The sequence below is a fragment of the Telmatherina bonti genome, assembly GCF_933228915.1.
Source record: "Telmatherina bonti genome assembly, chromosome: 13".
Classification (NCBI taxonomy): domain Eukaryota; kingdom Metazoa; phylum Chordata; class Actinopteri; order Atheriniformes; family Telmatherinidae; genus Telmatherina; species Telmatherina bonti.
In genome coordinates this window covers 27,199,146-27,227,106 of record NC_136611.1, presented here as the reverse complement: position 1 = coordinate 27,227,106, position 27,961 = coordinate 27,199,146, and the positions used below count along the sequence as shown (strand labels likewise).

Sequence of the window (27,961 nt, the reverse complement as noted above, 5' to 3'; positions counted from 1 at the left end):
TCCACCATTTTTGGGGTATCCGGCTGCTGTTTACATCTAATTATTAAAAACCTCCGTAAGACACGCTGAAAAAAAACGTGATTACTGTTACAGACTCACAAGAGAAGTGAGTAATTGTTATGATGCAGAAACACTAATTATAATTAACTTAGATTGTTACAAGCTGCTGAACAATAAAGTAAGTTCAGGGTTCAGTCTAACATGTTGGTGGTTACCTTGTGTTTGGTAAGTACATGCATCTGTCATGAATTTAAAAATGACCATCTCTGGATTTACAGTTCCACAAAGCTTGTTCACTCTTCATGGCAACTAATGCTGGCAAGAAATTTTGCTCAGAAGCAGTTTAAATGACACACTTTGAGATATATATATATATATATATATATATATATATATTTAGAATCAGAATCACTTTATTCGCCATGTTCATACAAACAGACAATTATTTACATATATATATATAAATATATATATATATATATATATATATATATATATAAATTTATAGGAAAAGGGATGTGCTTTTGTATTTGTTTTGTTTTTTTTCTCTTATATCCTCATGTGACTTTCTGCTTCAGGAGAGTCAAGTTCATCAACGCATCTCTGAGCTAAGAAAGGAGGGCCAGTGGTCAGCCAGCAGACTCCCCAAACTTGTGGAAGCTTCGCGTCCAAAATCCCACTGGGACTATCTCCTAGAGGAGATGCAGTGGATGGCAGCAGACTTTGCTCAGGAGAGAAGATGGAAGGAGGCTGCTGCTAAGAAGGTCTGTTGGGCAGAATAATGCACTGAGAGAGCTTTAAAATGACAGATTTATACAAGAAAGGAAGTAATTGTAAAAGCTCATTTATTTGTGAAAGCCTGCCTGTCTTGTGCATTGCAGCTTGTTCGCACATGTGCCCGTTACCATCAAGAGCAGAAGAAAAGTGAAGAACAATCACTGAAAGAAAGGGAAATCCATCTCCGTCACATTGCCAGCACAATTGCACGAGAGGTGGAATTCTTTTGGGCAAACATTGAGCAGGTATATTTTCTACTTGTGACTATATTTTGAATCATAAATTATGTTTGAATTTCTCTAAGTGAGATCATTTTTTTTTAAAGGTGGTGGAAATTAAACTCCAGTTTCAAATTTATGAGAAGAAGCTCAAAGCACTCGGCCTACAAAAAGCTACGGGTAATTCCTGCTGATCTGTTGAACATAAACCTATATTTTCTTATTCATATCAGAAAATGTTATGCTCTCACTCAAAGTAAGCATAATGTGAGGTGTTCACAACCAAACAGTCTCAGTAAAGTTGTGGAAACACAGTTGTTACTTTCCACTCAAAGAAAAGCTTTAACATAATCAATTTTCCCTTTTTTCATAAAAATCTGTTTTTTTTTTATACAACTATGCAAAATGAAAGTAGTACATGGCTGCTACTCTGTGCATTCCTCATTTGATATTTAAAGCTAGTCTGTGCTAGTTCACTCTACTTGTTGCTTTTTTGTACTAAACTTATCTTTGCATTACAGTGTCTGGTCATTCAGCTGGAGCGAGTGCAGAGAAAGCGGTAGGTTATGTCATGACATTCTAATAAAAACTTAAGATAAAAATGTATTTCCTAATCATAATTTATGAATATATTTATCTTTTCTTTTTCATTTTGAAGGAGGCAGACACCTCTGGCAAAAAAAGAAAACTGAGTTTGTCCATAGTTGATGAAGATGGTATGTTTTGGATGAGATTTTTAAGGAAAACCAAAATAAAATACACAGTAGTTTTGTTTTTTAAGCTGTTTTTACTTTTAGGCACCGATGAAGAGAGCACCATAGAGGAACAGGAGAGCATGGAAGGGGAAGCAGACCACCAAGCAGAACTTGCTGAGCTTGCCAAAGATGGTATGTTAAGTTTCCATTAAAAGAGGTTTAAAAGTGCCGTTAACCTGTCTACTGTTGCTGGCATCTTGGTTATAATTAACACACTTAAATTGCAAACAGATATATGATTTATTATGTTGGAATTTAAATCTTTCTAGGCCAATTTGAAAATGTAAGGTTAAGGAGTAAATCAAAACGAATACATGTAATTCCCCCTGCACACAATGCATCGTGGTTACAGTTTTCCTCAGAAGCCCGTGATTTAGCTGCAGTTGCTCCTTAAATTTGTTGTACACTGAAAACATACTGCTAAATAAGAATTTAACATTTCATCTATTGTTTTCTGTCTAGATCTTTTCACTTTATTTAATAGTTTTTATCTGCTTGAAACTACAAGAAAGGCATAATTTTAAATTTAGAACCAATGAAGAAGAAAAGTCTCCAGTAAGGTCTAAATCAAGAATCACCAATCCTGGTCCTCGAGGGCCGGTGTCCTGCAGGTTTTCCATGTGACCCTGCTGGAAAACCGGCTAAATACTTATTGATTACACTGGTTGTTTGCAGCTCGGACACTTGGAAAACCTGCAGGCCACCGGCCCTCGAGGACCAGGATTGGTGATCCCTGGTCTCAATTGAAAAATGAGCAAAAGTGAATTGGGGGGAAAAAAAGCAGCACTGAAAAGAAGATATAGCTTTAAAATTAGGATTTTTACTAACATAAAACCACTAACAGGAAACAGGATCTTACCAAACTGGTTTGATGTGACTTTGCCCCACAGTTACCTATGTAAAATTTCCCAGTATCAAGAAAATGAATCGTAGTGATGTAGGTGGTATTATTAATTGGTTTTGCCAACTTGATCCATTTTTGTCCTTAGAAGTACACTGTACTACTACCATATAAACAGAATAACATAACATACAAATATCTAATTTTTTTGTTATTGTTATATATTTTATACATTTATTTTTCTTCATCATCTTATTTGTGATTAGAAACTTAATCAGATGTTTTTGTATTTTGTTATAGCTGAGATGCCTCTTGATGCTGTGGTGAAACAGTATGCTGGTGCCTATGCTGATGGCTTTGAGTGGCCTCAGCCCAGTCCTCGTAGTGATGATGATGATATGCCAGAGACTGAAGGTATATTAGTGATCAGAAGTCACTGCCATGTTCAATCAACTTGATCTCATAAAAGGCAGAAATCGATGTGACTCCAAAGTAATACATTTCCTTTATTTTTCAGAAATGGAGTGCTTGGCAGGCAGTCCACCTGAGGCAGTTCTGATTGACTCTCTGCTTAGTGTGGACCAATATCGTGGTGCTGACAAAGCTGCATCTTCTGACTCCGATGGGAAGCCTGGAAGAGACATAGCTGAAGTGGCTGCTGCTACAGAGCAAATCCTGCCTAAAGGCAGCCTCAGAACCACTTCATCAGTAAGACACACACTCAAAACTCAAAGAAAAAAAGTGGGGAAAAAAGCCATTTTTGATAAATTTAAACCCACATTTTATTTCACAGACTCGCACCCCAGCACCTTTTCTATTGCATGGTTTGCTGCGAGACTACCAGCAGATTGGTGTGGACTGGCTGGCAAGCCTTCACAAGAAACACCTCAATGGCATCTTAGCTGATGAGACTGGACTGGGCAAAACTGTACAGACAGTGGCTTACATGGCCCACCTAGCAGGCCAGGAAGGTATGATGCATTTCAAAGATGCACACGATTATGTCACAGATCACTTTCCTTAACTTGTTTTTGAAAATTTACAATCTTTTATGTTTTTATTATTTTTTCCAAAGGCATCTGGGGACCTCATCTTATTGTAGTAAGGACTTGCAAGTTGTTAAGTTGGGAGCTGGAATTTAAGCGCTGGTGTCCCGGCCTCAAGATTCTTTTGTACCTGGGTAATAAGAAGGAGCGGAGATCTAAAAGAATGGTAATTTTGTGGCGAATGAACTCCTATTTCTCATTGAAGAAATGTATAGCTCAGTGCTTTGCCAGCAAGACGTTCCAATAAAGAAATGCATTTCTGTAATCATTCTCTGAAAATGTAGTAACGTATAATTTGATCATTTGGTCTGCAGTGGTGGGATGAATCCAACAGCTTCCATGTGTGTGTGACATCATACAAGCTACTGATGAAAGACCAGAGTCATTTCCTGAAAAAGAAATGGAGTCATCTGGTTCTGGATGAAGTTCAACATATCAAAAGTCTGACGGAGAAACACTGGGAAATGATATTTGCTATCAGAAGGTGAGCTAGGTGACAGTCACTATGATATGATGATTTAATGCAGGATGGGCTCCACTACACTGGATTTAATTTAGGGGGAATCACCCAAATTCAGCAGAAGTCTGTTAATGAGCCATTCAGTTAAAGCAGGAAAAACCCCTGCATGACTGTGGCCTCCAGTGAAATCATTTGGACATCCCTTTTTTGATGTAGTAATAAATGTGTAAATTTTTCAAACTTGTATAATTTCTAATTAATATTAAGGTTTTGCTGAATTTTATTATAAAGATCATGGATATCAAAGATTCAACTCAACTCAATCTGGTGGTTTCCTTATATAGGCTGTTATGAATTGGCCTTCATTATGTTTTCCCCTCTGTCTGTAAAGCGTCTTGAGATGGCATTGCCGTGATTTGACGCTATATAAATAAAGTTGAATTGAATTGAATTCATTCATATACTAGAACATTATTTTCAAGATTTGTTCATTGTTCAAGAATGCACTTGATACTTTGTTGAAATAATACACCATGACTCAGTTGACTAAAATAATTCTGTGTCCCCTCCAGTGAGCAGAGGATTCTTCTCATCAACACTCCTCTACAGAACACTCTCAAAGAGTTGTGGACCATGATCCATTTCCTGTTGCCAGGAATCACACGGCCCTACGCTGATTTTCCCGTTAAGGCAGGCACAGATCAGAACCAGGACTACTGCCACAAACTGGTCATCCGTCTGCACAGGGTGGGTAAAGCATCTGCATAATCTTCTGCCAGTTGAGAATTGTAGTGGGATTAGCATCAGCTGCAATCTGTAAATGAGATTTATATATGAAACACTCTTTTGCTCTGAATTATAGATGATTCAACCATTTATCTTGAGACGCTCCAAAAGGGATGTGGAGAAACAGCTTCCCAAGAAATATGAGCACATCCTGAAGTGCCGTCTCTCATCCAGACAAAAGAGCCTTTACGAGGATATTCTCACCCAACCAGGGTCAGATATATGTCCTTGCCCCTATATCTTATTTGTTATACGATGCAATCATAAATAACATTACAGTAGACAAAGTAGACTTTTCATTTACAACAGTTTGAAAACATTTGTACTATATATGCTTAATCAGGAAAATGCACTTATTTTTCAGTACTTAAATCTTAGCACATATTTTGTTTTCAGAAGAGATGACATGGATGTGCCTGAATGTCAAACTTTGATATATTTTATAGATTTTTTTTTTCTGTGAAAAGAATTTTTTAAAAAACACTTTATTTATACTTTTACAGTTGACATGCAAACCTTTGATAAGCATTACATATAATAAAACTGAGCATAGAAAGAAAAAAGATTTAAAAAAAGGAAAGAAAAAGAAACTCAATCCCATCAGAAACAAAATAAAGGCACACCAGACCTCACATGACTGACTTATCATACACAATAAACGTACAGAAAAAAAAAAAAACTAGTTGAAACAAAACAAACAACAACCAGTGTCTGTGTAAATAATCTTATCTAGAAAAAGGAATAAACAAAGGTCTGCATTGTATGTAACATTGGTTGCTTCTAGGTTGCTCTTATTTTTTGGGTGTGCTTAAAATAATTGCTTTTGTCCTTTTTTAGGTCTCAAGAGGCACTGAAGACAGGCCATTTTGTCAGTGTGCTTCAGGTTTTGATGCAATTACAGCGAGTGTGTAATCATCCTGAACTGGTGGCACCCAGAGAAACCAGCAACTCCTACTTCTGTTCCTCTCTTCAGTACAGTGTCCCATCACTGGTGCTGAAAGCTTTGGAGCGTGACTCAAGCGAGGTATATGCCAGTGCAGACATAGTTCTAAAAGAAAGTATTGCTTAGCTAATTGGGTAGTTAAATTTACCCATGACCAATTTAATGGATGGTGGTAATTTCTTCAAGTACAACCCTGATTCCAGTGAAGTCAGGATGTTAAAATGGAAATAAAAACAATACAATGATTTGCAAATCCCTTTTAACCTATATTCAGTTGAATGCACTATGAAGACAAGACCGGACACATCAGGCTGTCCACATGCAATAATGGAACACACCCAAAGGACTGCAGCACACTGTGCAAGCGCCAACAGCCTCCCAGCATACATGCATATATACACACACACATATGCATATCTCTCTATATATCTATATAAAATATATGAGATATTTCATATTCAGTTTGATAAACTTCATTGGGGTTTTTTTTTTTTTTTTTTTGTAAATGTTCACTCATTTTAAATTTGATGTTTGCAACACATGACAAATTAAGCTTGGACAAGGGCATGTTTGCCGCTGTTACACATCTTTCTTTGTTCCTTGCTCTCACTAAGCAGTTTGGAACTGAGGACACGAATTGTTGAAGCTTTGCAGGTGGAATTCTTTCCCATTCTTGTTTGATGTAAAATCTTAGTTCCTCAACAGTTCAGGGTCTCTGTTGTCATATTTTGCGCTGCATTTTTATTGAAACACAGGTCTGGACTGCAGTCAGGCCAATGAAGTACCCATACTCTCAATACTAAGCTGCGCTGTTTTAACATGTGCAGAATGTAGCTTAGCATTGTCTTTCTAAAATAAGCAAGGAACCCCCCCCCCCAAAAAAAAAAAAAAAAAAAAAAAGGAAACCACTTGGATGGCAGCATATGTTGCTCCAAAACCTGTATGTACCTTAATGGAACCTTTACATATGTGAAAACTTAGGCATATCATGGGCACCAGCACACCCACATACCATAACAAAATGACTGAATTGTGGACTGATCAGACAACATCATACTTTTCCACATTTCTTTCATTTTCTTTCTCCAGATTCTCAGGATGTTATAACTTTATACGCTGTAGGTGATTAAATCCCTAAATTCTTTCCATTTGTACGTTGAGAAACTTGCTTTTGAACTGTTCCATAATTTGCTCACGCAGTTGTTCACAAAGTAGTAAAAATCTCTCTCTCTCACCTGTTTTCTATTAACTTCAATTAATCTGAATGTCCCAAACAGATGTCTTATTGCCCCTGTCCGAGCTTTTTGGAATATGTTGGCGTGATCAAATAGAAAATGACTTTGGGAAAAACAAAACAATGAACAGTTTGAACATTAAATATACTGTCTGTAGTGTATTCAGTTAAATATAGTTTTCAATTATTTAGAGTTAACTGATTAAATAATTTTATTCTGTTTCATTTATGTTTTACATAACCTCCAAACTTAAATGTAATTGGGTTTGAAATATCATTACCCATGTAAAGGAAAACTTCACTTGTAAGATGTGTCAAGCATATTGAAATTGTGATTGAGGTATAAAAGCAATATTTGTATATGTCTTGTTGATGCTAAATGCAGTTTTTCCCTTGTTTGGGGGAGGTGTTCATTATCTTCATTGCTACATTTTAACTGTTTTTTTCTTTTTCTTTTTCTTTTTTTTTTTTTTTGTTTAATGTCCTAGATTTCCAACCTGTCCATATTTGATCTGATCAATAATGAGAACAGACTGACCCGTTATGAGACAGAAGAGTCACTACCCAAACTAAAAATCACCCAGCAGCTCATAGAGGAAATCTACAGCGGTCCGGAGCCACCACCAAAACTCAAGCCGTGTCCAATAAAGCCCATGAGGTGAGCACTGAAATCTCACCTGTTTAACAATGTGACATAAACCTGCATATTGTCATACTAGATTTCAGTGTTCTAACATGTAACCCCAACAATTTAAACTATTTTTTTCATATGTACATAAAACAAGCTGTTATATTTTGTTCTGTTTTTTTGTTTGTTTTTTGTTGTTTGTTTTTTTTTTTTCGAAGATTGTTCCAGCCAGTTCAGTATGGGACAAAACCAGAAGGCCGCTTAGCTGCCTTTGCAAATGCAACAGGTCAGCGTCCTCCAACAAGCTCTACCCTTACTAGCACCACTCCTTCCACCACCAGCCAGGCAGGCCAGGCGAGGGGCAAGTCCCCTGTCACCCCTGCAACGACAACCCCCACTTCTCACGGTAAGATATCAGGGTAGTGTTTTGCACAGGACAGGTAATTTCAAACTGTAATAATAAACTTCACCTTCCATAGATGTTTGTTTGGTTCTTTCATCCATTTGCTTGTGCAAGTTGTGTGTTTGCATTTTATGCATTATGCAGTGTTATGTTGCATGATGGAGATTTTAAATTTAAATTAATCTTTAATATCTTATGCATTCAGAAAAAAATAACACTGTACTCATTTATAAAATATGGTGATTGTTGATATTTGCACAAATATTTTGTGCAGTAGGTGCACATTTACGGAGAGTAGTACATTTGTAAAAGTTCAGGACTTTGTTTTACTTTCACAAGCAGGTTTCAGTCGTCATAAAGTCTTCTTGTTTTTCAGTCTGTGCTTCCATGCAGCAGTGGTGGGTTGGCTGTATTGCTTTTCTCAGACGGTAGCACAACCTTAATGTAACTGGCCATTTTCCACTAGCACCTGCAAAGCCAAGCCTGACACCTGTCCTCCTGGTTTACGTCTTTCCATTAGGATTTTCCCAGGCCTAGTAAACACATTTTTAGCACTCACTCCATTAAGGTTCTGTCGGTATGGAGTGAACAGTTTGCAGGCCACTATTAGCCAGAATTTAACGTCACAGGAAGAGTAAGGAGAGTGATTTCTCATTACTTTTGAGTAGTATCAAGCAGGCAGCAACACAATGGTTTTTTGACCACCTGCCCTCTCTGGCTCTGTTCATGTAATCGTTTCCTGATTGCAAGCCAGACCAAGCCGCAGGTAAAGCATCCTCTCTACGTCGTTCATTGTTGTGCTGTGTGTGTGTGTTGCAAACATATTACTTCACGATATGTACTACCTTACATCAATCTTGTCAACAATAAGGGCGCCTCAATTGTAATGGAAACGACAGAAACTAGGTAGTGCGGTGTCGGCTGAAAGGGGTAGGGGCTTGATAGCTGCTAATGGAAAAGGGCCGTAGGTGTAACAATTGCAGCCTTTGGAAGCTGGACCAACTTTCCACTCCCTAAGTCACTGTCTCTTTTAGCCTCTCCTATTTTGTTATCTTAGCTCTGGAACCCTGTAAATGCATAATAAATTTTTAAAAAAGTTAAAAAAAAAGAATAATAATAATTGCAGTATTATTTGAATAGTCATAACAGCTAAAGCTTATTGTTGCTGTTACGTTGACATACTGTCAACATGACAACAAAAAAGACTAGAACTCCTGCTGTGTCAGCATGACATAAGTTAAAAGCTTTATCGATTTTTGTTTATCATCGCAGATGTAGCCATTTTGTTTGACCACGCTTTTACCTAAGTCGTCGTTGGTCAAATGCCTCCAGGGGCTTTGTATTTACACACACACACATAGTTGCTTTTATTGACTCTTATTGTTAGAGCAGGGAATCTGTGGTCACAAAAATGTTTAGACAGCAGACTCTGCTTTTACTGATCAATTTGGACCAAATGAATGTGCCATTATACCCTGTTATTTAGTAGCGATAATACCTTCCCATGGTATTGCTTCCTTGTCGGCCCACCACTGCTGAGTATATAAATGAAGAAAGAAGTTTGACTAAGTATTGGGTTACCCTTAACATGGAGTCCCATACCCCATTGCCTTGTACTCCGCAGCCATTGGATCAGCTACTCAGAGAGCCCAGGCTACCACTCCTGTCAGCAGCAGCAACAACACTGCAGCCTCTTCTGTAGCCTCCTCTGGGAATAGTGGCATTGGGCAGCATGCGTTGGGGGCTACCCCTGTAGCCATGGCCCAGACCTTAACTGGTGCAGTTGTGGGCTCTGTGGCTCCCATGAGCCAGCCTGGATTAACACCCCAGGTCCCCAGACCAGCTTTAGCCCCCAGCCATGCCATTCAGCCCAGCTTATTGTCCCAGAGATTGGTTCTTACATCTCAGGCCCAGGCACGATTGCCTAGTAAGTGGCCTGCCCTTCCCTTCATCTCAACGTTTCCCTCCACCTCTGGCACAACAGTTTTGGCTGCTTTACACTGAGGCCTTTACATGAGGCACTGCTGATATGTGTTCACTCTTTATTTCTCTAAAGAAAATGGCTTCATATGTGGAAAGGCAGCACTGGTGGTGCAGTGATTGTGGTAATTTATCGGGGCTCACACAGCTTACATGTATTGGAAAAGAAGTCTCTTAACACTAGAGCTGTAGCCATATCAGCAGCATCTCGACAGCCTCAGCATTCCCCACTTTCTTTCTTAAAACCTGCATGTATGCTATGAATGACCCACTTAAGTCACGCTTTGTATCACTATGCTGTTTAATGGGAAGGAATTTCCAGGCTTTTTCAACCTGATACATGTTTTCCCTTGCACATGGGTGTAGATTATTGAGACCCAAAAATCTTTGCCGTCACACCAATATTTATAAAGAACACAATTCGTAAACATTAATCAATTACATTTGGTAATCATGTATACTGCACTAAAAGTTTAGTATTTTCAAGAGAAGTCTGTCACTGAATTGTTCAAAACTGTTGCAGAAAGATGGGAATCTACTCGCCAGTGGCACCAGAGAGAAATGCCCTCAGGAGGACAAGATCTCATATAGCTGCAATAGACATTTCAGTTTCCTACCAACAATTTTTTTTCTTTTTTTCTACATTACAGTCAATAGCTAAAGTTTCTGCTCTTCCATTATTTAAAGTTGTCTCTCATTTACAAAAGACAGGTACTTTTACATTGTGATGCGTGATCGCCACCACTGGTTGCATTTATAATGCTGAACAGTCAACTGTAAACATCTTGATAGTATTGGTCAAAGTGCAAAGAGTCCTGCACCTATCACTATTTACACCAAAATACAAGGGAAAATGTCCCCCTATTGAAAAATCCAGGGATATCTCCACTCTTTTTAATATTTTTCTCCCAATTTACTAATATTCTTTTGTATCTTGCATCAGCCCAGCTGCAGGGTTTCTTTGTTTTGTTTTTCTTTGCTGCCATGTTATTTCATCTTTAGTGTCATTGATAAGCATGTGGGAAGTACCACAGATTGTCAAACCCTCAAATCTGAAACTTTTTCAGTAACACACAGTATTTAAATATGTAAAAAAATAAAAATAAAAAAAAGAAGAAGAAAGGAAAACAAGATGCTGCTTTGTTTTTACTTATTATATTGGCATTTAAACTTAACTTTTTTGAAAATCTTTTTTTCTTCTTTAAATGTAGCAATAATCTGTCCCATTGCAGCATTATTGCAGGCAAGGAAGTTAATCCAAATCACTTAGACCAGGGGTGTGAAACTCCAGTTTTTGAGGGCCACTATCGAACAGGTTTTTGTTGTTTCCCTGCTCAGACACATCTGATTTGAATCAAATGGATCAAACAGCTTTTTGTCAGCCTATTGTTGACAATAGGTTTATTAGATTCAGTCAGATGTTATGGAGCATTGAGACAACAAAAACCTGCAGGACACTGGCCCTCGAGGACTAGAGTTTGGCACCTGTGACTTAGACCATTAGATTCGATGAGCAGTTTCTTGCTTTGTGTGTAAATGTGGTCAGAACACTCCCATGAAGGTAAAATTGTTTTTCACAGAATATACTCTGAAAATCAAAGATTATTCCCTAATAGCCACTGGAATTTTTGTTTGTTTTTGCTGTTTTGTTCATTTTGATTTGTTTACAATTGCCAAATGAGACAGCTTACTTTACTTTCTCATAAGGTATTGAGTCCATCATTTTGCCAGGATTTGTGTCATGAACAAATATTAGGGATTGCCATCAAGATTATTTTGTGCATAATAGAAAATATTGATAGAAATGGCAAAAACTTGGTCAGAGATGCACTACGTATATTAACCCAGTGGCAGCTGAATTTGTGTGTTGCCTGAATTTCCCCCTGGTGCTTTTTCATGACATTTTGTGATAACAGTGTGAATTTGTCTTTCCTGATGATGATGTGTGTGTGTGTGTGTGTTACTTTGAACACTTCTCAAGTCTGAGTTTTAGTGTCTATATTCAGAAGCAGATAGGCACAGCTGTGGGTCTGTTTAACAGATGATCTGCTGTTGACAGAAATCTCTGTTATTATTAAATAATAGCGCTGTCCTAAATTGCTTTCACAGTTTAGTGAGTCATAATTCATATTTTGTCATTTTCACACCATTTGAGTCAAAGATTTTGCTCTCCGTTTGACTATAAATCAGCATATTTAATAGGATCCTCTAAAAATTACACATTTTACAATGTACTGTCCAGTCTTCCACAAACTGGTTCCCTATCAACCATCAGATACATGCTTAGATGAAGCATGAGGAACATTAAATAAAAAGTGATATTTAAATTATTTGCTGAATGCCAATCTGTCTGATTGGTGAAGCTAATCAATTGTTAACGTATTACATGTCTGAAAAGATCACCTCTGTCTTGCAGACTGAAGTTGAATGCAGACAAGCAAGACTTTGTCTTGTTTTAAGCATTTTTGAGACTCAGTTAATGGCTGCATGAGGTCATAACAAGTAGACTGCATGACTGAAAACCTCTTCAGAGCACCTGCGCAGAGCACATATTGCCATAAATTGGTTGTTTACAGCACAACATGCTTGTTAGGTATTAAAACTGATCACATGTGAGTTGCTCTGGATAAAAGCTTCTGCCAAATGACTGTAGAATAGAATATTGCCACATAGAAATGATTTAATTGTATTTCAATAAATACTGATAAATGGGACTCACACCATCAGCGTCTGTTTTATATTTGGCAGAAGTTATGAGATGTTGTATTTTCTAATTGACGTAAATTCCACAGTTAGTAGAAGGTTTTTTTTTTGTTTAACATGGAGCAATTGAAATTTTGACTTAAAATCTAGTAAATTTGGTAATAATAACATAAAGAAGGCTCTATGCTTTGGGCCTGAGAATGTGTGTATTTTGTTTTGTAATTAATACATTTTTTATTTTTTTATTTATTTTTATTTAATAAACAAAAACCTTATATTTGATAGCCAACGTTGACTAAGTAATTTTGAAATATGCTTTTTTTATTTTTTTTTTATTTTATTTTTTTTTTAAATTTCATGATTATATTCGAAACATATTTTTTATTTTTAGTATTTTGGACCCCAGTCTCCTAATGTCTTCATGTACTTTGTCTCGTGTGTTTCCTTGAAAAAGTGTTAATTACACAGCTTTATGTATGCCTATGTTTCCAGCTCTGTATCTCCCATGTTCTGCCCTTGCAGCCCTTTTTGCTCCTTATATAATTTGTGAAAATAGGAGCTTCTATGATTCTGTTGTGGAGAGTTTTGATCTCCCCACTGATTAATCCACTTTGGTTCTGCATGTCTCTTTTACACCCTTTTAACCAGCTAAATATATTGTTTTTGTAACAGTGAAAAATGTTGTTAAATAATTTTTAGTCTGTCTTTAAGTGTTTCTTTCCTTTCGATTGAAGGTGGAGACGTGGTGAAGATTGCCCAGCTGGCCAACATAGCAGGCGGTCAGAATCGTATTTCTCAGCCAGAGACTCCGGTCACTCTGCAGTTTCAGGGGAACAAGTTCACTTTGTCCCCCAGTCAGCTTCGGCAGCTCACCACTGGGCAGCCCTTGCAGCTCCAAGGTACACTCGGTAATGTACATCCCATCATCACATTTTTTTATTTCTTCATCTTTCTGTCCTCTTTTGACGTTTGCATGGAGTCATTTTTTGGTTTCTTGGGATTATCATGTTGGTTTACAGAATTTAAACATGTTGAATATTTATTTTTCATGTGGGCTTAATCCAGTTTGGCCTCAGGCATTGCTTTAAAATGGATGCATCTGTAGCTTGTGTTGGGCTCTAAACAAGTGCCTCTCACCTGTTTCTGTATGTGTCTTGGATTTAGGCAACATCCTGCAAATTGTGTCAGCTCCAGGGCAGCAAATCATAAGACCCCAGGGATCCATGGTAATGCAAACAATGCCTCAAGCCGTTCCTGCCTCCAGTGCCTCTGCTACACCTGGTACACCTCATCCTGCTCTGTCAGCGGCTCAGCAAGGTGACTTTTGCTAAGATAAGGCTTTAGGATCTTTGTCTCTTAATCACTTCTCTTTATTCATCCTTGTGCTACTTCCTCACAAAACAATGCTTGTCTGCCTGTTCTGCAAGTTCAACACTCGTATGTATTTCAAGATGGCCACATTTTTTGCTCTCTATCTCTGCGCACGGGTGTGTGTGTGCATACGTATGTGTATAATTTTTTTAATTTAACATATCATTTTTTTCTTTGTTTCTTGTAGCATCTGGTGTTACTACAAATGCTACATCATCCCCCACTAAGCTTGCTGCTGCAACCCAGGGTGGTGCACAGGTTAGTACTTTCAGCCAAAATGTCACTGTGAAAATGTAAGAATATAACTAAAAGATAAAAGTTACATACTTTTCACAACATATATACACACTGTTATGAAAAAACTGAAGAGTAAAATCATTTTCTTGTAATAATGTGTGTTTATTAAAAGAAAACAAAGAAATTAGGAACTTAGATTTATTCTTTTTCCAGAATATCAATATTTCCGTTTGCCAGCAAACACATAAGCCAGATAAGAGCTGGGCATTTGAACCAGCTGAATAGTAACAGTAAGCATGTTTGATTCAGTTATAGTTTTAATAATGAAAGCTTGAAGATTATGTAGAGCCATCTGTTCATAATGTGAAGTCAAACAAAGTTAATGGACCTTTGAAAAGGACAATAATCTTCAATATTCAATTTAATCTTAGAAAAAATAATGTGAAAAGTGGAAATGGGTGGTTATTTGTACAGACAAGACAAAACGGAGTAGAAATGTTGTGAGGGGTTGAAACAGGCTCCAGTCAGAGTGGTAGAAAATGATCATGTAGACAGCTGTATGCAAAAAGTTGCTTCATCTAAAAGACAAAGCTATGTTACAGTTTCTGGAATGAATTTTCTATATTTAAACTGTTGAATGAGTTTTGTTTTTGTAATGAGTACATGCAGAAAAACATTTCCCTTTTTACTATTTTAATTTGATGTATCTTGTAGTTTCATTTAGTAAATAAGTTGTCATAAAGAAACAAGCATACATGCCACCTGTCATTTTATGTCCAGGAACCTTCAGAAGAAAAGACTCTGCTGCTGAAACAGCGTTTGAGCCGTTTGTTTGAAGCAAATGAGCAGCGTTGTAGCCGCAGAGTGCTCTATGGATCAGATCTCCTGCAGGCTTGCACTGTGAGTCCAGAACCTGGTCATTCTGCCCCAGCTGGGGGCTGGAGGTGGGTGGGTAGAGAGAGCTGTCTGAGGGCACAGAGAACCTGCGTGGGAACCACTTCTGTGCTGAGGTCCTCTCTGCTTTCTGTGAGCAACATGGAAGCTTCTGGAGGCCTTATCAAGAGGTACTTGAGCTCACCGGTAAAATGCTGTTTGATCTGATTTGCATTATGGTTGTGAATAATTAAACATGGCTATATCACTCACTGGCTTTTTATTTAGAATTGATTGGTTTGAAAAGGCACTTAATATTGTTTATTAATCAGATAAAGGCACTGAATTTATCTTTGATGGTTTTTAAAAAAAAAAAAAAAAGATTCAGCTTTAGGTGTTTTCTTTCTTAACCTTCATAATGACTCACTTTATGTACATATGTTATTATCCTGCAGGCTGATGTGTGCGGCGCCTCCAACTTTAGCTCCACCTCCTCGCTTGTGTGCAGCCATTCCCACAGTGCCCTGCAGCCTTCAGCAGTCCTTTCACAAACAGCTACAGGCAGCGTCTGCCCCCTATAGTGCAGACATCCACCATTTAGTAACCAGGCATATCTTCAGTCATCCTGACTTACAGCTGATGCAGATGGACTCAGGTTTGCTCTTTTCTTATTTTGCTTGCAAAGAAGCAACAGAAAACCAAAAAATAACTAGAACTTTTACTCTTTATAGCTTTTTGTATCAATCAAAAGATCCATTCAGATTGTAGCTGCATTCACATTACAGCTTTTTGCAAAAAAAAAAAAAAAAAAAAAAAAAAAGCAAAAATTTTGACAAACCACAACTGCGATTTGCAGCTGTTGGTATTGATCTATCCACTTTCTGCGGTGGATTTGTCACCTCCTTCATTTCTCTTCCTAAAATTAGCATTTTGCTCTGCTTTGCTCTCAAGGATGACAGTTAAATTTTCCTCTTTAATTATTTGTAAAAAAAAAAAAAACTTCCCATCTCCTCCATCCATCCATACCGCACCATCTGTACCTGAAATAAACTGGTCAAATGATCCCATGTCATGTCTAAACGTGTAAACGAAAAAAGAAAAAGAAAGAAAAGAAAAAAGTGTTTATATTACAGTTTTCTGCATGAAAACATCTGAAAAACCACCTTGGGAGAGCATAGAATCTTTACAGGGATATTTGAAAGGCTTTTTTTAATGCGTTTCCATGACCAGTTTCTTATTGCGATATTTAGGTTTTGTGCAGGTGTAGCAGTAATGGAAGCACAGCTAATGATTCTTTGTTTCCTCCATCCCGCAGCCTACAGACGATGAATGAGTTATCCTAATACTTCGCTTCAACTAGAGGAACTGATAATTGTGCACAACCCTCTCGTTGACAGTGTAAATGCAGTGAAGTGTGTCAGTTCAGTCTTCAGATGGGAAAATAAAGACATAAAGATGCATTTTTTTCCATGTTCATCTCTGTTATTATCAGTTAATATATTATCCTGCAGAGCTGCAAATATTAAAAAAGAAAAAGCTCTTGATGATGTGCACTTTTTTTTCTGTAGAAATGTTACATTGCTTCTGGGCTGTAAGGGGAGCAACCGCATTTCATCTAAAGTCAACTTTGATAAAAACATTTCTCTTGACTTGGAGAATGACAATTATTAATATGTTTCTGTATTGAAGGTAAGCTGGAAGCACTTGCCATTCTGCTGCAGAAGCTCAGATCAGAGAGTCGCCGCGTCCTCATCTTTACTCAAATGGTGAAAATGCTCGACATCCTGGAGGCCTTCCTGGACTACAGGCAGCTCACTTATGTGCGCATTGATGAAAGCTTCACTTTTGATGAAAGACAGGTAAAATCACTACAATTTCATTTTGCTTGTGACGAACCAAACTTCTAGCAGAAATGTTTTGCAGCTCCTGTGGAAATGATGTGTTTCTGTCAGTGCAATGCTTTTACACCGTATGTCATGTGGGAGCGCCCAGCCATGGTCAGATGTGATGAAGGACTCTGATTCTGTTCTTGATTGTTATTTTTAAATGACATCTAAAGTAATGAGTATATTTATCACTCTTGTTTTTTTGTCACTAAAAATGATTTGTCGTTGTTGTGAAACAATAGATATAAAGGAAACTAACTGGTCCCAGCTGTCATATACAGATCTGCAATAGATATGAGAAGGAATCTGTGTTGCATATTAATAATGTCAGTTTTTTATAACAAAAACACAAATTTTCCCAAGTAAAGTGAAAATATATGCTCTTTGAGTTTATAAGCTAAAACTGTGACAAAAACGTTTTGTCTTCATCTGTTCATGTGTTTTCTGATGTGATCTTGCAGGAAAATATGAAGAAGTTTAATAGAAACAGGCAGGTGTTCTGCAGCATCCTGACCAACCGCTGCTGCTCAGCTGTTGGAACCATGATTGATGCCGACGCCGTCATCTTTTACGATACAGACCTCAATCCAAGCATGGATGCTCGCACCCAGGAGTGGTGTGACAAAATAGGACGATCCAAGGATATACACATATACAGGTGCTGTTATAGGCACAAAGCCATCGCTTTATGTTCTCCATTTTTGTGTTTCTCAGTCCATCACCTGTAAAGAGTGAGTCGATTCAGTTTTCTCTCTCAGAATATTAACGGCGAAGGACATGTGTGGATTTTTTTCCCAGGTTGGAGAGTGGGAATTCCATTGAAGAGAAACTGTTGAAGAATGGCACCAAGGACCTCATTAGAGAGGTGGCTGCCCAGGGTACCGACTACACTTTAGCTTTTCTTACACAAGTAAGTTAAGTCAGTGTTCAAAGTAACTATTTTCCACGCAGATATCTGTGAGGTTGTTTTCAAAAAGCATAACTATAGTTTTATTCAAATAAGTCATAAAGTGTCTGACTTAATATTGTTTCTATAGCGGACAATCCAGGATCTCTTTGAAGTGGAGGCGGGCTCAGGAGTAAAGGTGGAGGAGTTTGTGGTTCTTCACCAAGAGTCGTCGGCCTCTGAAGCCATTTCTCCCAAAGTCGCAAGACCCTACATCCAGGCTCTCCACAGTATAAACCTGGATTCCCTTCCAGAGGAAGGTAAACAGCAGGAGGAGAAATCAGGAGGCAAAGAGTCTGAGGAGTCAGAGAGTCAAGTTAAAGAAGAACCTGTGCAGATAGATGAACTAAATGCAGTCATGGAACAGGTAGTTTTATCCTCTTTATACTCCTGAGAAATTTGTTTTAGCTAAAAATGAAAATAAAAATTATATTTTATATCCGCTTCTCCCAAAAACAGCTAACTCCTATTGAAAGATATGCCTTGCACTATCTGGAGTATCTCCACATTAGTGATGATGAAGCTGCACTGAAGGTAAGAAAATTGATTGTTTTTAACAGATTTGCAGAGTAAATTTACAAATGTGCAGTCGAATCGGGGAAATGGTTCCTTAAAGAAGATTGTATTGAAGTATCTATAATGACGTGTTCATGACTGATTCATGCCGTGTGTTTTCCATTTTCCAGGAGCAGCTGGAGTGCGCAAAGAGAGGTTGGGAGTTGCAGCAGCTCAAGAAGCTAAAGGAGGAGGAGGAGGAGCGCCAGATGACAGAGGGAGAAGAAGATCTCTTCACCTACACCAGAGAGGATGCATACAATATGGTGGGTGACCACGATGGCGTTTGTTAGGCCAAGAGGGGATATGTGGCTTGTGTCGAGCTGCTGTTGAACATTTTCCTTATTGTTTTATAGGAGTATGTATTTGATGCAGAGGACGGTCATACTGAAATCATGCCGGTAAGATGTTCATTGTGGCGCGTTTGTGGAAAGTGTTCAGTTATATTTATTTTTTAAAGGCCCCTTTTTTTCCACACACTACTGTTATTTATGAAATTCAGGATTTTTATGAAAAAAATGTCTGCTCTGCCCTTTGATCCTTCTACATAGCTTTGGACTCCACCTACACCACCACAGGATGACAATGATATTTATATTGATTCAATGATAATGCTGATGTATGACACCACACCTATGCCTGAGTCCAAACTGCCTCCCGTCTACATTCGCAAGGAGCACAAGAGACTCAAGATGGACCCTTCAGGTGAAGTATTTATTTCAGATCTTCTTTTGTAAAATAATACAGTGTTGTATGATTAGACACTTGTGCATGCTGTACTTTAAAGTTACTTTCAAGTTTCAGGCAGGAATAGTTTTAAAATACTTAAAAATTACTGTGTAACGCAATTTAACTTAGGTTCTCACAACAAATAAATCATTAAACAATTATTTTTTTCATGTTTTCTCTCCTTGTCCTCACTTAACTGTTTGTCCAGCAGCAGCCAGAAAGAAGAAGAAGGGACATGGAGAGACAGTCATACCCCCACGTTCTCTCTTCGAAAAGGCCAGCATGCTTAAAGTTCGTCGTGAGGGCAAAGACCAGAAAAAGAACTTTTCCCTCAAGCAGCAGGCACCCTTTGCAAAACCCCTCCCATCGCTGGTTAAAACGTCCGTGGAGGCAGGTCAAGACAACCCAGAGTGGCTCATCAGTGAGGACTGGGCTCTGCTTCAGGTACTGTCTTTACCTGCTCGATGATAGTCATTCTTTCCAAACCACATTTGTGGAAATGGCGAAATCCTCACGTGCATGTGATGAAATAATGCATCTCGGTGGTGTGTCTGTTAGGCTGTGAAGCAGTTGCTGGAGTTGCCTCTAAACTTGACAATCGTGTCTCCTGCCCACACACCTAACTGGGATCTGGTGAGCGATGTGGTGAACTCCTGCAGCCGCATCTACCGCTCACCCAAACAGTGTCGGAACCGCTACGAGAATGTCATCATTCCCAGGGAAGAGGGCAAGGTACCAATCGCATGCACCCACCGAGCTCATGCATTTCTGCTCTGACATCACCATGTGCTTATTTGGCTGATCCTTTTATTTAATTTTCCAGTTGGTGTATGAGGCAAACCCCAAGAAGAAAACCAAGAGCATCTACAAGGTATCCTCTCCAGTTTTTTTGTATTCATAAAATATTCTTTTCCTCTTGAATTTCTGTCTGAATTTAAAGTCTCTTTTTCCCTCCTCAATGTGTGTGTGCCTCTAGTCGAAGAACAGCCGGCCTCTAAGGACCTGTCAGATCTACACACAGGATGACAATGCCTCTCAAATTCAACTGTACAACAGTCGCTTTGAACTCATGAAAATAATTGCCAGCAAGAGGAGCCCACCAATCAAACCACTGTACGTACCTCTACTGGTTTACAATGAATTCATCAGTCGTGTCATGCAGCCAGAATGTAAAACATGAGATTATTGGAATTTTGTGACTAATAGGTGGAGGTGTGTGTGTGTGTTTTGGGGGGGGGGGGGGGGGGGGGGGGGGGGGGGGTTTCTGAATAAAAACTGTCTTATCCAATATGATTTGATCTTGAGAAGTTTTTATTAAAAAAAAAAATTGGTTACATGGGACAGACACACTTATTTTGTGCTTTTTGTTTTTCTATTACTACGTCCTACAGGCTTGGAATGAATCCATTTCAGAAGAATCCCAAACATGCATCTGTCTTGGCAGAAAGGTATGCTTGAGTTTGCCGTTTTTCTACTAATATCTGAACTTTAAATCCAAATGTTAAGCATTATCTTTTCTTTTTTTTCTCCTCTTTTAGTGGAATCAGTTATGACAAGCCCCTGCCCCCCATTCAGGTGGCATCTCAGCGTGCTGAAAGAATTGCCAAGGAGAAAAAGGTAAATGTCCGCAGTGAAGATGTTTATGCAAAAGCTACAAGTATTTTATTTTTTTACTACATCCAATAGAAGAGAACATTCATTATCCTTAAAATCTGATGTTCACTTATAAAACTGCCTGACCACCACATCACAGTAGACATGTTTGTTCTGCTGCTTCTGACTCAATACATTCATGTTGGCATCTCCCAGCGTTTGCCAAGATAAATCACCAGACACCGCTTAAGTCTGATCTTGGCCTCCATTTTTGGTCTTCTTCAGGCACATGTTTGCATTTGGGCATTCCTATTGTTTTTTTTTTTTAATGATGTGTTTGTGTCTGCAGGCTCTTGCAGAGCAACAGAAGGCCCAGTTAGCCCAGCAACAGACTGGAGCTCCCCAGGCCGGGGCTGCACCTGGTCAGGCCCAAGCTCCTGCTGCTGGCCAAGCTCAGGTCCCTCAACCTGCTGCAGTGCCGAATGCAGCTGTACTGGTGAGTACTACTCTACTAATTTAGCTTTACTAGCAGAAAGTTTAAAAGTTGTTTGATGTAAAGAAAGTTTTACACAACTGTTGCATGTTTTTGTTTTTCAGGCTGGAGCCATAAAGAACGCCACCGTTGGCACAACCTTGCAGGCTGGTATGTTGACAATATACAGGCTTCATATTTCACTGTTGTTGATGTTTCAGCATTTCATTCATTTCTCTTTGTTTCTCGTAGCCACCGTAGGGGGGAATGTGATTGTGAACACCGTAGCTCCAAGTCCCTTCCAGGCCAACAAACGCTTGGCATCTCCAGTCATACCAGGCACCCTCTCTGTGAGTCATGTTTGCTAACTGCTGCTCAGGAATTCATTTACATAAATAGTCATGGTGCAGGTGTGAAGTACAAAAAAAAGTTTTATTCATGCTCTCGTTTTCATTTTTGTTGATCCAGCCTGCAGGCACACCTGGAGCCCAGGTGGTCCATGCACAACAGAGGGCTGTTACAGCTGCTACTGCCCCTGCCGAAGTGGTCACCATAGGCCAGAGTGTAAGAGCTGTGACCCCAGTGACTGCGTCTGCTGTAGTTTCCACGACTCTTAGCCCAGTGCAGTCACAGACCCGCCCACTGGTCCCTCAAGTTACACCAAGTAATGAAATATCATTTTATTTTATTTTTTTTATTTTATAAGCAGTTCTCATTCTCACTTGCCTTATGTTTCCTTTCCAGCTACAGGTATGCAGTTGGCACAGAAGCCTCTCACCCAGGCACACCTGCAGATGCTACGTCAACAGCAGCTGCAGCATCAGCAGCAGCAACAACAGCAGCAACAAGCTACTTCCCCACAGATTAAGGCTGTAGGCAAGCCACAGGTACACCAACGTTATATTAACATGATCGTTACACAAACTACAACAGCAAATGGAACTGAGAAGATTTTGTTTCATCTTGGCCCCTCTGAATAAATTAAATTAGCAGTATTAACTAAAATGGTTGCCATGACTGCATTTTTGTCAACAATAAACACTGTAGGAGTCATTTCTACATGGGGATAGTCCAGCACTGGTCCCTGGAGACCATAGTCTGGCAAGTTTTAGATGTCTCCCTGATCCAACACACCTGATTCACATTATATGGTGCGTCTCAACAGCTTGTTGTCAAGTTCTGCCCAAGCTTGTTGACCCATCACTCAGTCTGGGGTGTGCTGAAGCAGGAAACATATAAAACCTGCATGACAGCAAGCCTTCATATCTGACTTTGGATGCTCCTATTACGACAGATGCTTATAGTCAACTTACCTTAACATGATGATGATTCTGTTTACAGGAGCTGTTAAAGATGCCGAAACATAAGTTGCAGCAGCAGCAGCAGCAGCAGGTAGCTGCTGCAGTGGCCGTGGCCCAGGGTCAACAGGCAGCAGGGACCCAGCAGGCTGCACAGGTGCAACCTGCACAGGCTGGCCAAGCCAATGCCCAGCTAGCAGCAGTGGCAGCACCCAGACCCGGAACCGTACTGACTGGCACTCCTGTGAACACCCTCCAGGTGACCAGAGTGGTAAGATTAGAAAAAGATCATTTGATACATAAATACAGGATTTGCAACACAAGTCATTCTGGGAAACAGATGAAGGAGACTGTATAGACAGTTTCACGCAGGTTTTATCAGCAGGATCAGACAAAGTGCTGCTGCGCTCAGTTATATGAACCTATATTTAATCAGTGGAACAAAGTCTGGGATGCACAATATCATGTATTCATTTTTCCTTGCTATTTTTCATATTTAGTTTCATTAAGGGCTGAAATTTATTGGTTTTTTTATTTGTTTATTTGTGAGGGAGAAGGCAAGTTAAATAAAAAATCTGTAAATGTAGTCCAAGTTCTAGTTTTCATCTGTTGTCCTCGGCCAGGTCTTACAAAGGCTCCCTGAAATAAAAAGAGACAAAGCTACTGAAGCAAAGGAAGACATCCACACAAGAAATAAAAACAGAAAAATCTGTTTGCTGTAGGGTTTGGAATTACAGACACAAAAAGATTAAACTCTTGCATTTTATGAACATTATGTGTATAACAACTTGTGTCACATGCATGCTTTTTAAACTCTGCAGGAGTGGTTCCCAACCTGTGGCCCCCCAAGGGGAACCCCATAGAGCCAGGGGGGTCCCTGAGGCTTTACCGTTCAGATTTTGTGTGATTTAAATTAAGGAAAGCCATGTTTTAAGAGCCCCAAAACATGTACTGTATGGATGAGACGTGTTATAAATGCCACAGTGTGGATGATTTATACTTATTTTGGAAGAGGAATATAAAAAGAAAAAAAGATGTATGTTTGTAAATACATTTACTGGTTTTGTCAAAGAAAAGGAGTCAACCACAGCATGTCATTTATGATGAAAAGCTACCTACTGAAAGCATAAAAATAAGCTTGGTTTCGACAAGGGGAGGGGAAGGAGTCCACGGTTGTTTTATGAAGGGGGTGTTCAGGGAAACCACTACTTAGTTTGGTCCTACATGGGACTTGCTGTAATCCAGCAAGTTTTTAATGTACTCCTGCTTCGGCACATCTGAATCAAGTTAAACTGATCCAACCTAGCCTACCAATGACTCTTTCATCTTAGTCAGGTGTGTTGGAGCGGGGATACATGGAAAACCTGCTGGATTACAGCCCTCATCGGACCAAACTGAGTACCCCTGATTCTCAGTACGCTTGTATGATTGTTCACACTGATTCACACAAAAAGTCGCTGACAACTCTCGAGTCAAATTACAGTAAAAGAGTAAAAACTAATAAAACATCTCGCCATTTAAACAAGAAATCATGAGCCAAAGACGATGCAGGATTTATACCCCCTCACTGCCATCACTGCTTTTATTAATTACTTTGCATTCAAATGAAATTTCTGAACATGTCATCCTGCCTGTGGGAATTAAATTCATTAAACCTTCTGATCAATCAGCCGTCAGATATGTCTGGCATGTTGGTGACTGGTGTTGTCTTCTTTCAGCCAGCTCACTTACAGAATCCCAGTTGCGGTTGTCAGTCAGTTTTTCAGTGTAGTGACAGATGCCGTCGGCAGGTTTGTAGGTCGTGACCGACTTTTCAAAGTCATCTTTATAAAACTATAACTGGTTCCTCACAAGCCCAAGTGGTCAATAAAGAGCTGTTGGAAATAGTTATTTTTTATGCTTGACGTAAACAGTTTGTTACATTTCTGACAGAAGTAACTGGGCTTATCATGATGATACTATTAGCTGCGCCTGTTCTTGACCCCTCTCATCAGCTGAAGATGTTTGAAGCCTCTGGCGGTTCTCAGGAAATGTTTAAGGTTGTCAAATCTGCGTGACATCCAGATAGACAATTTCATGAGTCGCTGCCGTCATGTTTGCATATTCCAATGACTCAGTTACAGTGCCTTCTGTATTAGTATCTGTCTGTTCAAATGAAATAATAGGAAAATTAATAAATTGAAAAAAAAATATTGATTTATCCCAGATGGAAATGGAAGCATTGCAGTTTTTAATTATGATATAATAAATAAAAGTACTTTTATTAAATGTTTCCCATTTTGGCCATAACCTCGTTGGGTTAGAAGGGAATCAAAATGATAAAGATGGGGAGAAGTTCTATTCTGTCTGAACCCATAACACAGAAGCTGCCAGTTGTCAGGTTTCCAGGCGACAGGACATCTCTGAAGGTGGTCCGGCTTAATATTCTTTGTTCGTTCTTGGTTTCTACGTTTGTCAACTCTGAACTGGGATTCATGAAGTTTCAGACTTACCAGTTACAATCTGCTTCTCCCACAGGCCCGAGTGTCCACTCAGGGCCAGATTCAGGCCCAGGCCGGACAGACTGCTCAGGTGACCCTCACTAAGCCCCCTGTGGTGTCAGCTGTGGTCTCATCAACTGGAGTCCCTACTCTGCCAGTTACAGGCATTAGTATGGCCATTGGTCAAGCCCAGAAAGCAGGTGTGTTGAGCCTCACATGTTTTTACAGTAACTTTTACCGTTTATTATGGTGTTGAGACTTTATTTAACTAATCTCTGTTCTTAAGAACTTTTTTGTTCTTGACTGAGTTCCCACATTGTTAGCCCTAAAGCAGACGCGCCATATTTTGGTAAACTGATCTCTGTCTAACTTTAACTCCTAATATTTCTGACTGACTGAGCACTGTTCCTTATCAAACTTTAAAATATAACGTAGTCAGTTATGCTGTTTTATTTAATTTAATTTTTACTGGAAAAAAATTTCTGAATATCCTTTTATTGCTAGATAAGTACTGTTGTTACCACAATCAGCTGATTTAACCTGGAATTGTACTTTGTTTTGTCTCCTGTCAGGTGGTCCTGTGCTGACATCACCCTTCCCCCAGATGCAGGTCCAGCAGCTGCTTCAGTTGAAGAAACAGCAGCAGGCGACAGCCCAGCAGAAAGCAGGACAACCGCAGCAAGGACAGGCCACTGTCCAGCAGAAGGTAACGCATTACACCTACACCTCGCTGCACTTTCACTCAGTAATCACTTGTTAGGATTCATGTTGTCAGCGTCTCTCCATAAAGGCAGCACATGCACGTCTTCTTATATACAAAATAATGGCACATTGCTTCTGTCCACGTTTTAAGTTCAGCACAAATATTAACATCTAGCTTCTGTTTGGATTTTTTTTTTTTTCTTTCTGTAGATTGGGACCCAGCAGGTGACCGTGCAGGCAGCCCAGCCTGCACAGCAGCAGCAGAAGGTAACTTATGCCACCACCACCCAACTTCAAACGGGAATCAAAACCCAGTTCTTCACTACATCCCTCGCTCAGGCCCAAAAGTCCACCGGAGCACAACAAATCCAGGTACATTGTCAATACCGCAGCATTTAGCATGAAATCCAGTTTTTATTGATAAACACTGGATTTGTGTGCTGACATGAGAACTTGTTGTCAGGTGGCTAAGCTCCCTCAGATAGTGCAGCAGCAGTCAGCTGTGGCCAACATCCAGCAGATTGTCTCGTCTCCTCAGCAGGTGAGTTTTACTCTGAATACTGCTCACAGGAACATTTGTGTTTCCAGTCAGTCCAACCTCTGGTTGTCTGGAATAAAAACGACAGACTTCTACCGTCACATAGTTGTCTTCAAGAATTTTATACTCAGAAAAGAATAGAAATGTCACTTAGGCTGTTTTTTTTTGTGGAAGTAGCAGAGAGATTGGATGGTGTGGGTTAAAACCTGTCAGCCAGGGGGAAAAAAAAACATTTTTGTCTCTCTTTAGATCCAGGCTCAGCCTCAGACCGTGACTCTGACCCAAGCAGCCACCTCAGCTCCCACTCAGGTGCAGATGATTCCCGTAGGCACCGCCACTGCCCAGGTGGTTCAGCAGAAGATCATCCAGCAGCAGGTAGTGGCAGCTACTGCCTCACCTCAGATCCAGACGCCACCTCCACACAGCCCCGCTCAGCAGTCTGCTGCAGCCTCTGCTGCAGAGTCCCCAGTACAGCAACCTGCTCCGCCCCAACAGCCCAAGAGTCAAGCTCGCCAAGGGGGAATCAGGGCCAAAACTCCTGCCAAGCCCAGTGGGGGGAACAGCTAGGATTAGTTCTAATGAAACAATATCCAAGCGTTTCTCTGCAGAAGATACAGTGATGAGTTTGTTACAGTTTCTCCAGCATTAGTGTGCAGACATCCAACTACATCTTTAATTGCACCCAACCTTTACTTCACCTCGCCCTGTTGAGATCCCGTGTTCAGCATGATTTTAGTGCTCATAGCTAAACTGCTGGATCTGTCTGTATTTTTGGTGAAAATCATAACTGTCATGCTGAATCAACATTGTTCATTTATCCGCCGGTTTGATTCAGATGCCAGTTGTTTCATAAAATTATAACTTCAACATTTAGCCACGCAGCTGCTGCCCAATCTGTCCCACACATCAGTCATTTGTGTGTTATAATGAAAAGACTGTAAGACTTGGACAACTGAGGATTGAGTCATTCTGCATTAGGGAGTGAGCTCTCCATTAGATAATAAGTGTATTAATAATTAGTCCCTTTTATGTCTGATTCATTTAGATAAATGAATGGAAAACCATGCACGTTCCTTTAGTCATTTGTATTTTTATTTCAGTAAAAACACTGTAAACATGTACTTTAGTACTTTGTGTTTGCTCATAAATTGTCTTTTTTTATTGATGTTAAAGGAAAAAAATGTAAATATCAACAAAACATTTGTACTTGTAAAGTAGTTGTGTTTTCATTGGATTTTTCAGCCTAATTGTAATAAAGTGTTTTGTTTTTATACACAAATTCACCTTTTTGTTTCATTAAAATGTTGTAAGTACTTTGAAACCTTGTGAGTTCTTAAAACTTATTGCCCGGTTTTGTTACAGTACACACACACACACACACACACAGACAAGGTGAAGCAAACGGTGAGTTGGGGCTTGTTGCTTTTGAAATCAGGTGTTTTCAGCTTTCATACTTAAGATTAATCTTTAAATGTTTCACCATTTTAACAGAAAGCATCTCCTTACT

The 27,961-nt window shown here is 39.3% G+C and overlaps 1 protein-coding gene across 3 annotated transcripts in view; it reads left to right on the top strand.

The window, feature by feature from the left end:
- ep400 (E1A binding protein p400) overlaps nt 1-27,732 on the top strand; it is a 34,185-nt gene extending 6,453 nt beyond the window's left edge. The window contains exons 7-52 of one of the 3 annotated variants that reach the window (XM_079251430.1): nt 579-764; nt 882-1,022; nt 1,103-1,175; nt 1,517-1,554; nt 1,654-1,711; nt 1,793-1,882; nt 2,892-3,005; nt 3,109-3,299; nt 3,385-3,562; nt 3,667-3,803; nt 3,952-4,121; nt 4,670-4,844; nt 4,960-5,096; nt 5,721-5,907; nt 7,549-7,718; nt 7,907-8,094; nt 13,509-13,673; nt 13,939-14,091; nt 14,333-14,403; nt 15,163-15,446; nt 15,711-15,910; nt 16,945-17,114; nt 17,603-17,799; nt 17,940-18,051; nt 18,179-18,454; nt 18,547-18,621; nt 18,774-18,908; nt 18,999-19,043; nt 19,194-19,347; nt 19,583-19,815; nt 19,930-20,103; nt 20,195-20,242; nt 20,348-20,484; nt 20,763-20,819; nt 20,910-20,988; nt 21,314-21,460; nt 21,562-21,607; nt 21,689-21,786; nt 21,905-22,100; nt 22,181-22,323; nt 22,778-23,005; nt 25,252-25,414; nt 25,787-25,920; nt 26,127-26,288; nt 26,380-26,457; nt 26,704-27,732. In XM_079251430.1, the coding sequence (XP_079107556.1) occupies nt 579-764; nt 882-1,022; nt 1,103-1,175; nt 1,517-1,554; nt 1,654-1,711; nt 1,793-1,882; nt 2,892-3,005; nt 3,109-3,299; nt 3,385-3,562; nt 3,667-3,803; nt 3,952-4,121; nt 4,670-4,844; nt 4,960-5,096; nt 5,721-5,907; nt 7,549-7,718; nt 7,907-8,094; nt 13,509-13,673; nt 13,939-14,091; nt 14,333-14,403; nt 15,163-15,446; nt 15,711-15,910; nt 16,945-17,114; nt 17,603-17,799; nt 17,940-18,051; nt 18,179-18,454; nt 18,547-18,621; nt 18,774-18,908; nt 18,999-19,043; nt 19,194-19,347; nt 19,583-19,815; nt 19,930-20,103; nt 20,195-20,242; nt 20,348-20,484; nt 20,763-20,819; nt 20,910-20,988; nt 21,314-21,460; nt 21,562-21,607; nt 21,689-21,786; nt 21,905-22,100; nt 22,181-22,323; nt 22,778-23,005; nt 25,252-25,414; nt 25,787-25,920; nt 26,127-26,288; nt 26,380-26,457; nt 26,704-27,021 (6,711 nt within the window). In that variant the 3' untranslated portion in view covers nt 27,022-27,732. Of the gene's footprint in view, nt 1-578; nt 765-881; nt 1,023-1,102; nt 1,176-1,516; nt 1,555-1,653; nt 1,712-1,792; nt 1,883-2,891; nt 3,006-3,108; nt 3,300-3,384; nt 3,563-3,666; nt 3,804-3,951; nt 4,122-4,669; nt 4,845-4,959; nt 5,097-5,720; nt 5,908-7,548; nt 7,719-7,906; nt 8,095-13,508; nt 13,683-13,938; nt 14,092-14,332; nt 14,404-15,162; nt 15,447-15,710; nt 15,911-16,944; nt 17,115-17,602; nt 17,800-17,939; nt 18,052-18,178; nt 18,455-18,546; nt 18,622-18,773; nt 18,909-18,998; nt 19,044-19,193; nt 19,348-19,582; nt 19,816-19,929; nt 20,104-20,194; nt 20,243-20,347; nt 20,485-20,762; nt 20,820-20,909; nt 20,989-21,313; nt 21,461-21,561; nt 21,608-21,688; nt 21,787-21,904; nt 22,101-22,180; nt 22,324-22,777; nt 23,006-25,251; nt 25,415-25,786; nt 25,921-26,126; nt 26,289-26,379; nt 26,458-26,703 lie in introns of all 3 variants that reach the window. The other 2 variants (XM_079251431.1, XM_079251429.1) reach the window with 2 other exon arrangements.
- Nucleotides 27,733-27,961: the final 229 nt, after the last annotated feature.